The sequence below is a fragment of the Bradysia coprophila genome (genome assembly GCF_014529535.1).
Source record: "Bradysia coprophila strain Holo2 chromosome X unlocalized genomic scaffold, BU_Bcop_v1 contig_12, whole genome shotgun sequence".
In the NCBI taxonomy this organism is placed as follows: domain Eukaryota; kingdom Metazoa; phylum Arthropoda; class Insecta; order Diptera; family Sciaridae; genus Bradysia; species Bradysia coprophila.
In genome coordinates, this window is record NW_023503293.1 from 345014 (window position 1) to 356951 (window position 11938).

General features: G+C 33.1%; 1 protein-coding gene across 1 annotated transcript; it reads left to right on the top strand.

Moving 5' to 3' along the window:
- The first annotated feature begins 728 nt into the window (after positions 1–728).
- LOC119067493 (pair-rule protein odd-paired) lies at positions 729–7630 on the top strand. Its single transcript, XM_037170500.1, has 5 exons — positions 729–907; positions 1327–1530; positions 2167–2281; positions 2356–2490; positions 4930–7630. Exons 1-5 carry the CDS (start codon positions 808–810, stop codon positions 5579–5581), a joined length of 1206 nt encoding a protein of 401 aa, XP_037026395.1. The 5' UTR covers positions 729–807; the 3' UTR covers positions 5582–7630.
- The last annotated feature ends 4308 nt before the right edge of the window (positions 7631–11938 follow it).

An 11938-nucleotide genomic window follows, 5' to 3' on the forward strand; every position in this document is an offset into this window, starting at 1 on the left:
TTCCTCATCCATTCATTGTACATGACCGAGCCATCTTAATCGATTGGATTTGATGAATTTTACTATATCGGGCTCATTGTAAAGTTGGTACAGCTCATGGTTGTATCTTTTTCGCCAATTGGCGTTCACATTGACACCTCCAAAAATTGATCGAAGAATTCTTGTTTCAAAAGCATCTGTATCAACGCACTCCAATAGCAGGCACAAGAACAGACAGATTTTTTAACGGTCATTCAGCCTCTTATTAAATATTTGTATGGAGCGTAACGCAGTGGCCTATACCAACATAAAAAAAATGAATTTATATGAGAATTCTAGACTACTGCGTCGTGGATGCCTCTTATTTAATTCTGTTCTCGTGCCTGTTCTTGGAGTGCGTTGGTTCATCTCGTTGAGTCATGCATCAAGCTTCCGATCCATATGCTACAACGATAACGTCGTCTAGACAATATTTTAAAAGTTTACATTTTAGACGATTATCATTTTCAGGACGTCAATATCGTCTAGAAAACGATATTATCGTCACCAGATCGATATCATCGTTTTTTTAACGATAATATCGTTACTTATGATATTGACCGTGTAGAAATGTCGCGTCTCCGCTACTCTTAACATCTTCCGCATTTTGAAATTTTACCACTATTATCATTGCAGTTGGCAACATTTTGTTGAAATAACTCAATGGAAATACTGTCAATGCAGTACACTCCTATATAAATGTATGCGTCTTACATGTATGGACTATATTGCATAACACATATCGAAAATCGTACTCCACCATTTTGATTCCGCGGTCGACCGATATCGATGGCAGTGTTTTTAATAAATATCTGTAAATTTAATGGCTGCGGGATCACTTTTCCTTCTTTGGGGGATCTCATACAACACATCGAAGATACGCATATAGGTGAGCAAATTAGTTATTTTTAAATCCATATCGATGGCTACAATATCACGGATATTTCATTACATTCAGAGATAAAAAATAATTCAATCAAAATCCCCCCACCCTCTTCCATCACATACAAGTGTTAGTGTCATATTAGTCAATGCAAGCACCCATCATCGAGGTCATCGATTTTTTGTCGAAATGTTCATTTGACCTAATTCTAACATGATCCTAGGGGTATCATTTAGGAATAATTTTATTGAGAATGGCAGCCTGGGATATTTTTTGATTTTTGTTGCTGGCCTTTCAAAGGTCATTAGCAATCGAGTCAAATTGACTGATGATTGTGGGATATTTTTTTTTTGTAGAATTTTAGAATAATTTGCATGTTGGATATCAAAATAATTGTTTTCTGAAACGAATCCCTTATTTTCTAGATTACGATCCACAAGTTATCGAACAAAAAGAGCAATCAAGGCCACAATGTTTGCCTTTGAGCTATGTTTTAAGATTTATAACGGATGCTGCCAGACGGGAAGGACCTTTCCTGGGCAGTTCTGGCGCAGAGTTAAAACGAAAATTGGCAATCAAACATCATAGTTACAGTATGTCGTCGTCAAACAGGAGCAATACACCGACAGGTGATTCACAAAAAAAGAAATTTGTTGTTAATAGACTCGTGCGAACTGATTTCACGAGTATAAAAAAGAAGAGGAACATCTGACTCGTGATCGATGTATGATCACACGTTTCGAGCTTGAGTGGTTTTGGTGCTCTTAGTGTGTCGCAAGTGTAGAATCAAATTTCGCCAATAATTTTTGGATATTAGCTAGAAACAATATTCAAGCTAATCATACTTAGGAGAGAGAAGACCGTTTGCACAATACGCATAAGCTCAGGTCATTGCTTCCAGAGGCACGTAATTATATCGATATTCCATTTCATAAATGGCAGCGAATGCAGATTCTATTCTATGTTTACTACACGTAACACAGATTTTGCTGACGATTCTCGGTACATTGTGCCTTCAACGAGAACCATAAAATTTTCTACCTCAGTTCAGTATCAATATTCCGACCTGTGTTCCACTTTGGACGAGACAATTTTGTTCCATATGTTCCAAATTTCGGAATGGATCAAAGCAAAAAAAAAACAAAGAATTTAAAACAGTTGTACGGGTCTATCAGAAACAATTAATAACTCAGTTTCATCATGTATCGTCACACATAATTATTTTGTGGTTGCGTTGAGCTGATGTTATCTTAAAATAATTGAAGATCATGGCAGTGAAATGGATGAAGATGAAATGATACCATCAGAATTAGAAGATAGCAATGATTCCTGGACGACTGAAGAGTTTAGTTCGGAGTTCATCATGAGATACGGGAGCAGGTAATTTGAATTCAACAACGTTCACTTTTCGTACGGAATTCATCGCTTCAATTAATTGTTCGTTTACCCTTTAGACATTCGGTACCAACTGGTAATAGTTCGTCAAATGAGAAACCATTTGCTTGTCCTGTCCCAGGTTGTAAGAAACGCTACAAAAACGTGAATGGCATCAAATATCATTCCAAAAATGGACACAAAAAAGATGGAAAGTAAGTTTCTCGATTCGAACGATATACAAAAAAAAAATTGTTTCTTTAGTTTGTAAGTGAGAATTGCCTGCCTTCCATAGAGCCTCTTGAATTTGTGCTTCCTATTGAACTAAAAAAATATTGTTGTGTTATCCGTACAAAAACGAAACCGTCAAACTTTTCGATCGAATAAAACGAATAAACCTTGCTCTTGGTACACAGACACTTTCGTGGTATTGATATATTTTGAGTTGTCACTAGAAATTAACATTTTGTTCTTTAGACAGCCTATTCATTCATACTATTGTCGCATCGGTGCAGTGTTTTTTATTGCTTTTTTGTAATACAATCGCTAAACAGAACTGGTGTGCATACGTTATTTTGCACCAGCTGGTCCCATTTGGAATTGTATGTGACCAGCTGGTGCAAAATAACGCATGCACACCAGTTCGGTTTAGCGATTGTAGTTCCAACTGCAGCTCTGTATCTGGAATTACGGAGTTTATTTGCGTTGTCAAAGACAGTCTATTCAGGCCCATAACCAGATAGCGCTCAGAGCCCTCTCTAAATTTTCATTTATTTTTTAAATTGTTCAAAATAAAAATATTTTTTCGGCAAAATGTCTGGATCGCTGGTTACGGACCTGAGTCTATTCCATATCACTGTGTGTGAAGATGATAAATCTCTTGAAAACCAAATGGATGGCATGGCAGATCTTGTTACTGCTTGGCTTGGCTTCATTCGGAAAGAGTTTTATTGCATTAAACGATCCGTCACGTTGTTCACCGGAAAGTCATATGTCAATGTATGATTAAATACGCTTTCCACGAATACTTGAATTGTTGAAAAAAAAAGCCCTAATGGTGTTCGTGCCTCATTATATTAAATATTGTCAATCGATAAGGAACACGGTTCTGAGTCATTTGGTGCCTTTGGTGCGTATGTAAGGCATATGACTGTTACAATAAAGATTCCAAATACAGATAACGAAACCAACAACAACGTGCATCGAATCGGTTGATTAACAGAAATAATTTATTTCTTCCGCTTCATCTCCATTAGAAACCAGCTCTCAATTACTGGACTATTAATTATCGAATATATTACCACTGTTGGTTTTACAATTCGACAATTTTATCGCCTAATTTTGTTGCAAGACGCAATAACATTACTGACACTGATACGGCACATTATCAACGAATTCCTCTGTAGCGTCTAGAAATTCGATGTTTATGTTTTCCTGCAAAGTGAATTAATTTGAGTGTTTAGTTTACACTTTTTTGATAGTCGTGTTGATGTTGATGACATTGGCTTGCATTCATTGTGACCGAACGCCGCTTTCTGTAAATATTCTATGGTAGGAGTTTGAGATAATTCCCTAGAGTCTGTCAGACAATTTATAATCAGTCAATATTCACGAGTCAATGCTAAAGTAAAAAAAACCTCAATTTTAATGAAGTAAATGATGTGTTGACAATGAAAGGAAACTTTTGTATAAAATCACGAGATTTTAACCAGAAAAGTGAGGGTCCCCTTTTTGAAATAAATAAATTTTCCAAAATACCTAGAAAATGGTCTACAGAAGGATGAAGCTTGTATCCACCAGTCTTTCCTTAATATCCAACAGTTCTGAAATGATTCATTTATAGTGAAGACTTGCTAATTGTCTACATCTAACTACAGTATCAATACAGACGTTTCTCGTTTCTTAATAACTATTTTGGAATTTCCATAACATCAAATGCTCGCATGAAGACATCACATTATATAACATGCTTATTGGAGGCGTACTATGCCAGATATATCTCTGAGCCAATCACATTGGATCAGTTGTATTAGATTTTGACATTATGGTAGCTCAACAATTTAGTCACTTGAAAGTCGTTTGATATGCTGAATGCCTTCTGGTTTTTACCTTATGTACTTTACAAGATGTTTAGGGACAGAAATTTGAACGATAAATAATTCTACATCTTTCTTGAGTGAAAGGATGACCGGATAATATCAGCGTAATGAATAAAATAAATTGATCAATCCATTTGATCGCTATATATCCTTATTTCGCAGAAAACATTGGTTTCGGAAAGAATGTTAAACAAGCAGACAACTAAAATGTGTCGATATATATCGAAGGGCGTCCTCTCATCTCTCGGTTGTGTGATTATTAAAGATGTGTCCCGTCAAGCTCCTAGACATTATTTTAATATTTAATTGAAGGAAACCCCCGCCCCTGATCCCCTTAAATTTATTTTAAGTTTTACAATCTGATTCAATTAATTTACAATTTTCATTTTTCTTTTCTTTTTTTTGTTTTCTTCATTTACTCCATCAAAAATTTTGTGTGTGCGTGTGTGTTACAAAAAAAAAGATGCTGCATGAATCGAAATTCTTTACTTAAAACGCAAAAAAACTAAAAACAAAAAAAGAGAATTCGCTAAAACCCACACTTAACACACTTAGGGTACGAAAGGGGTACAAATGTCACTGCGGAAAGAGTTATAAAACATCACAAGGCCTTAAAAGTCATTCAGTGAGTTCACACAACAACAATAGTACTATTTTGATGACCAATGTCACCGACACCATCAATATAAATAACAATAATCATGCATCAAGATCGGCCGCCTCGCCACCATCCGGTTCGTTGGACTCGAGTGCCAGTAATATGTCGGGCAGTTGTAGTAGTAGTATTAACCAAAGTCAGCTATCACCAAATTCAAGTTTCTCATCATCAACAGCAGCAACAAACACACAAACGATGAAAAATAATTTTGGATTGATATCAATCAAAGCCAAACCGTCATCGTCCGCGTCGTCGTCGTCAGCGTCATCGGGATTCTCAAGTAAACTAGTCAAACTGTATCCCGACAAGCAATCATCATCGCCCGATGCTGGTTCTATTGTTAAAATGACCGGCCATCTACCTAGTCTCGTTAATTTAGGCATTTTAACGCCGGCCACATCGCCAAAGCAACAACCAATCAATCAATTAATGCAGAATAACAACGATGTTATTTTACCTTTGACACCGATTAGTCCAAATATGAGTAAGAATGTGAATTTTAATAACATAACTGTGGCCGACCACATAACGACGACTGATGAAACGTAGCCTATACTTAAAACGCTGCTTATGCGAAGCAGTTGTAAATAAGAAATTGTAAGGAGAAATTTAAATTGAGAAAAATGAAATTGAAATTTTAAACAAAACAAAAACAAACAAAAAAAAAATTGCGTCAAAATCATTCATTGAAAAAGGATGAGAAGTGAGAGAGGATTTAATAACTATCTCGGAATTTTAAAATTGCGGTCAGACAACACAATTTACGCATCAAATTTGTGCAAAGTTAACTTTTTCTTAGATTTTCAATTTTTTTTATTCAGTGCAAATGTTTTTCCCCCATTATCATCACAGCACTATTGACTGTGTGTGGAAATGGCAATGTTTTTTTTCTTTCTTTCTTGTCTAATCAAACATCTTACCGTGCATTCATAAAGAGGAAGTATCAATCGCAGAATGTTTCGTTTTCTGCTGTAAAGCTTAGAATGACCAAAATTATCGTTCTGAACCGATATAGTAAAGAAAAGCCGAAACATTCAATCACCAAAATACTAATTCCATTTCTAATCCCCGTTTCTCGTGTCGATGTTGGAGAAGCAATTCTTCGATTTTGGTTTTTTGTCGCTTGATTTTGTCACCTTGGCACAGGTCCAATTATTCCATCAATTTGTTTCTAAATTTTATATTGGAATAATCATTTTTAAATGGAAGGAACGGAAAATGTAGTAGACCAAAATTTGAAGAAAAACAATTTTTGAAACAAAAACTAAATTGTTGTGACATGGGCTATAACTGTCGTAATATTTAAACAAAAAAATGTGACAAAAAAGCACAAATTATTGACGTACTTTTCTAGTTATGGGTGCTTCAACACATATAACGTATATATATATATATATATGTAGTGCAATATATAAAACAAAACAAAAAATAATTTTTTTCCTTTGGATAATTTGAGCTTATATTTTATTAGACTTTTTAAACTGTTCTCGTTTCCGTGTAAATATGGTACCTATACTGAAAGTTTTATTTAATTTTACTTTCAAAAAAAAACTATTAGTAGTTGTTGTTGGTTTTTAATTTTTTTGTTGTTTACTTTTCTGAGATACCGGAATCATAAACGTTAACGCCGTGCATTGTTGTATCTACTTTAAACAAATTCTTTTATTTGATGAAAATGTACATGTAATACAATGCCACGTTAAATGAGAACACAAAACATTTTTTTTTTCGTATATTTTGAATTGACCATGATAGTCTTCGAAATCAACGGTACGAGTGTTGGTTGTGATAATTATTTTTTTGTAAACAAAAAAACGCCTTAAAAACTTGAGTTTCTTTTTCAAGACTAAAATCCTAATTGGGTCGCTCTGATAAAAGTGTTTTTCAGACACGACAGGCAAGCTATTTTTTCGTTGATTCGGTTTGTCTCAAATGAAGCGATGAGAACATAGGCTTGGTTATCGTATTGTTTTCGAAAATTTCAGATTTGAAAACACGAATCGATTTGGCAGGCAAGAATAATCCGTCTTCTTTTCCAAAAACAATTTCGATTCGATACGTGCCACTTATATCGATTACCCTGGTTAAAATAAAAGTCTAATAATTCAAAAAATGTTTACGCACGGGCCCAAATCCTTTGTTTTTTGAGACGAAAGTATAGACGTTTTTCAAGCTTTTGAGACTTTTATTTTTACCCGGGTGATTACAAAAAGCGTCACGTGTTAATCGCAATATATTTTCGTTTATTTATAGATCGATATCTCTGGCTTAATAAAGTCGATTCGTATTATCGAGATTGTTCAATACCAATCATTTTCCCAAACAGATCATTTCAAATGTCTTCGTATTAGACAGCCCGAATTGACTATAAAATAGCTGAACATGTCATAAATCTGCATTTTTATTTTTACTTGTCTCTCCGAGTGTATATCTTACCCATTTTTTGTGGGCTATGCATAAAGATAGAAAAGATAAAAGAATTCCGGTTATCTCAAACACTTTTTTAATTTTATTTTTTTATTCGATTTTACTGAGATGTTGCAGTGATTTTTTTTTAGTATGTGAGAGATACTCTTTCGTAGTAAAGAAGAAGAAAAAACTAACATAAAATGTCGGTTTTATGTGTATAATTTTCTGTAAAACAAATCATGGATCTATTTCGGATCTTTGTTGGATTAAAAATTAACTGAATGTTAAATTTAAAAAACAAATCGATTATATAGAAAATAAATAAATTAAAAAAATAAAACAAAAAAAATCCTTTTTCATCTGTGTTCTTTGTTGCTATAAATTATTAAATATAATTTTTACTAGTCAGTCAAAATAATAAAGAAAAAAATTTATTATTATTTAGTTACTCCCTTTTTAAATTATATTATTAAATATACAACACTATAATAAGCGTTAACTAATATCTATTAAATTAAATTATGAAACGAAAACAAACAAAAAAAAATACAAAAAATTAAATTAATTTAAAAAAAATATTAAAATAAATTAACAAAAAAAATATTGCATAATAATTGTAGAAAGTAGCATAGTAATGAAGCGGATGATGGTTCAATTTAAAAGCAGAAAAAAAATCAAGTGGCAAAAGAACATCAAATTTGATTTTAAAAAAATAATCAATTTATGAGAATAAGATGATGAGAATTTCTTCAATCATAATTTATTTTGTGTTTTAACTCAAATCGATTTTGTCCTTTTCTAGCTTATCCAAAGTCATATGCTCTTTCACTCCCCAGTTTATATCGAAACCGATCAGAAGATATCATTTCTTTGACGAACCCCTTACGTACGTTGACTATCGTAAGCCATAAAGGCATGCCGTTTGTTTTATGTTGACTCATATTCAGTTATGATGGCGCCACTAGAGAAAAGGGACGATTTGTATGTTGAATCATAAATTACGTTATGCAAAGGGGGGAATGAACCTCTCATTGTAATATCCTAATCGATAGTTCCTATAGCTTTCTCTCTCTCTCTCTCTCTCTCTAAAATATGATAGAGATATTCGGCAGACATTCATTAGAATATGACACAGCTCTAACTTATGACATGAATGCGTAGATGGTGTTCAGTGAAATGCAAAAATTTGTTGAAATTTTGCGGTCGTAAGTAACGAACTTATTGGTAACTTATAAATCTGATGTCGAATGCTCACTTTGTTGACGTTCCAAATTTAACAAACACTTCCGTCGTGGAATTATTATTAAATGCAAATAAAATTTATTGTCAGAACATAGGACATAGCTTGACTTCCGTAACAACAACATTTTTTTCTTACAACCACTAAATGAAAGATGTTTTCCTTTGATTTCATCGCAACATCGCAGAGAAACAAGAAATGATCGCAAGATAAATTGATCACAGGAGAAAGAAAACTTCTCTTTCTTAACAATTTTGTAAAAGAAAAATACTTCTCTGGATTTCCCAGGATTGCGGGAACTTCTTGTCAAGTTTTCAGTTTTTTTTTTTCATTTTGTAAAAGAAAATTTACGCTGCGATATATGTGATCAATTCTTCTTTTCTTATAAATTCCTTTTTTCCTGCGATCAGTTTAAGTATGTCTCTTAGGAATTTGGGCAACAATATTCTTCCCTTCAAAATTGATGTCTCTGAAATCTGTGTTAACCCATCTTGTACAACTATACAAAATGTTCCAATTTTTCTATCAGTCGCATTTTTTGATAGTTTCGTTCAGTTGAACTGACTTAGAATGACTATTGTAAACTGACAGTACTGATAGAATCAAAATCTTTTACCCGTTTCTTTTAATCTTAATCTCATAAGTGAAATCGTTTTAAAACAAAGAAATTCATTTTGAATTATAGATTAACTGTGAACAATCTGTAATTAAGTGAAATAACAAAGGAAATAACTAAAATGATGGAGTGTGTATAAACAAAGTGGTTTTTCGATTATGATGAAAAATATTTAAAACAAAAAAAAAATACTTAAAAAGATTAATAAAATATATAAATGTATCAGAAGTAAAAGAGAAAACAAAATAGAAACCATTCAAGTCTATGAATTCCTAACACTAAAAATTCTCTCTTTAGTTTCCTTTCTATTCCCAACCAATCAATTGCTCTATTTCCCCAATTTCCTTTCGTTTGTAACTTAAGACAAATTTTCAACTTTTTCCTTTTCGATTGCGCGCGTATTAATATATTTCTCAATTGAAATTTTCGATAATGAATAAAATTACATATTCAAACTATTATGAGACTGCCGTTTTTGCTTGAAGTGAAGTGAAGAAAAAACTAAATAAATAAATTCAAATCAAGTATACAAAAAAAAGAAATTTATTCAAATTTACTAAAACTTCAAAACAACTTTTGTTTTCTTTTGTTCGATAGATTAGCTAAAGAAAATTTAAACAAAAAAATAAATAAAAATAAAAAAATGATATTCGATGTACGATAATAATATGGGTGTTTGAAAGCTCATTCTAATGATAAAAAAACCATGAAAATATATATAAAACAATAAAAAAAAGAAGAAGCTCGTTTTAAAATCAATATCAGATCTTAAATCTCCTCCCCGTAATTGAATGACAACACACAGTGTTAATTTTCAACAATTTAAATTAAATTTCAAATTAAATGTTCAAATCTAATCATGTTCTGTAAATTGAAAAACGACTAAATAAATGTGTATATAAATGAAACAAAATCAACAGACTTTTGGAACCGGGAAGATCAAGCAGTTGAGATCGACAGCTGAAGGCGTCAAAACAACAAGAAGCTGATGTCAGCTATTATAAACTAGAGTATGTGTACCCTCAAAGTCTAGTCCTTCAAAAAAAGGTATGGGCGGAGGTAATGCCATTCAGACGCGCAGCCTAGTACAATAGGTTGATGCTAATGAAACCTTTTTTAAAATGGTTGACTATGATTTGCTTGTGTTTCACAAAATGTTGTGCCTATCACAAAACAGATCACCCAGGTTTCTAAGCAATTCTGTGATTTTAAAGAAAGATAGCATTTATAGCGAACTTTCGTACCGCTGCACATCTGATTCGGATATATATGAATTCGGCTGAGCAAAAAATTGTTCTTTTTAACATTTGACAAAAAGTGCAAATGCCTGCAGTATGCCTGTAGGAGTGTTATTGCACTTTATAAAAAACTGGTAAAAAACTGGGATATATTGTAGAATTTCTTTTTGTTCAGAGTCATTTTTTACGTCGAAGAAAAATATTAAAAATATCGATTTCTCGGCTCAATATATTTGGATGCATTAGCAGGAGACTAAAAAAAAAATCCAAAATTTAAACTAATTTTCTTTGTTATCGTAGGCATAGGAACACTAGCAATTGCCTTAAAGTATTTTGCATTTTGAGTTCTTTCAACTAATAATCGAGGATACAGACGATCGATGGGTGATAATCGATTACAATCAAGAACTTCTTACATCAGACCAAAAATGAATTTTAGTAAACTTACTGCAACTAAACATAAAAACATGTCCAGTGTCCTACATGTTTGTCTTTTAGGCAATCGAAACTGTTTTGGAACTGTTCCAAAACCACTTTAATTTAACCCCAAATTAGGTACTGTAGGGATAACATTTTAATCTTTCGAGACATTAGCTAAAAGACCAAAAACTTTCAAGCTAATCAGAAATTAGATTAAATTGTTTCTATTTACCTGGCGAGATTTGAGCCCGTAACTTCCAGCACTCCAGCCGATGTTCTTGTCACTGCTACGATACGTTCTTAATACCAGCCCAATCCGTTGCTACAAAGAAGTTCCTCGTGGGATTGAAATTAAGCATTTATGTAGAAATGCAAATTAGAAGATGGTAAGATCGCCAGTTCGAGCCTCACAATTTTTTCCGCAGTTTTTTTTTTTGTATACCCTGTCATAATTCGCATGAGGGACTTGGTGAAAAATTTAAACTTTGTTTTTTTTTTATTTTATGACTTTGTATTGCTGGTATCACAAGAGTTCAACCGAGGAGAAAACCACTCTTTTTTATTGATGTGATTAACATGATTAACCGGTATTAACATTATGACGAATTGGTGATTAACCAGCATTTGACCGGTGGAATCGTCGCAAAACTACAAATAAACGTGAAATATAGCGGTTAATCATTGTTAATCACCGACACTTTCGATAGTGACATGCTATTTTTGAATAGTCCAGGGAAGACCTTTTAAAAATTGGTTGGTAAACCCGATGCACCTACGCATCGTAATGACTTGTTAAAGATTAGACTGTAGTGGAAGGTTTCTCGACCTGTGCAGATATAAAAGATATAAGATATAAAAAACTTCATCTAATCCTTTATAATCCCCATCCCCATCCCATAAGACTTGCAGCATTCGATCGTTGCAATGCAATCCCAATTCGCTGCTTCGGTTTAGAATTCGGTTCTCTTGTTCTTTCCCAACTT

What these genes read in the sequence shown, in the direction of transcription:
- LOC119067493 (XM_037170500.1), top strand. Translation starts at nt 808, where the DNA reads ATGGCAGTGTTTTTAATAAATATCTGTAAATTTAATGGCTGCGGGATC. An exon ending in CATCGAAGATACGCATATAG is followed by an intron (nt 908 to 1,326) that starts GTGAGCAAATTA and finishes CTTATTTTCTAG; the next exon opens with ATTACGATCCACAAGTTATC. An exon ending in GGACACAAAAAAGATGGAAA is followed by an intron (nt 2,491 to 4,929) that starts GTAAGTTTCTCG and finishes TAACACACTTAG; the next exon opens with GGTACGAAAGGGGTACAAAT.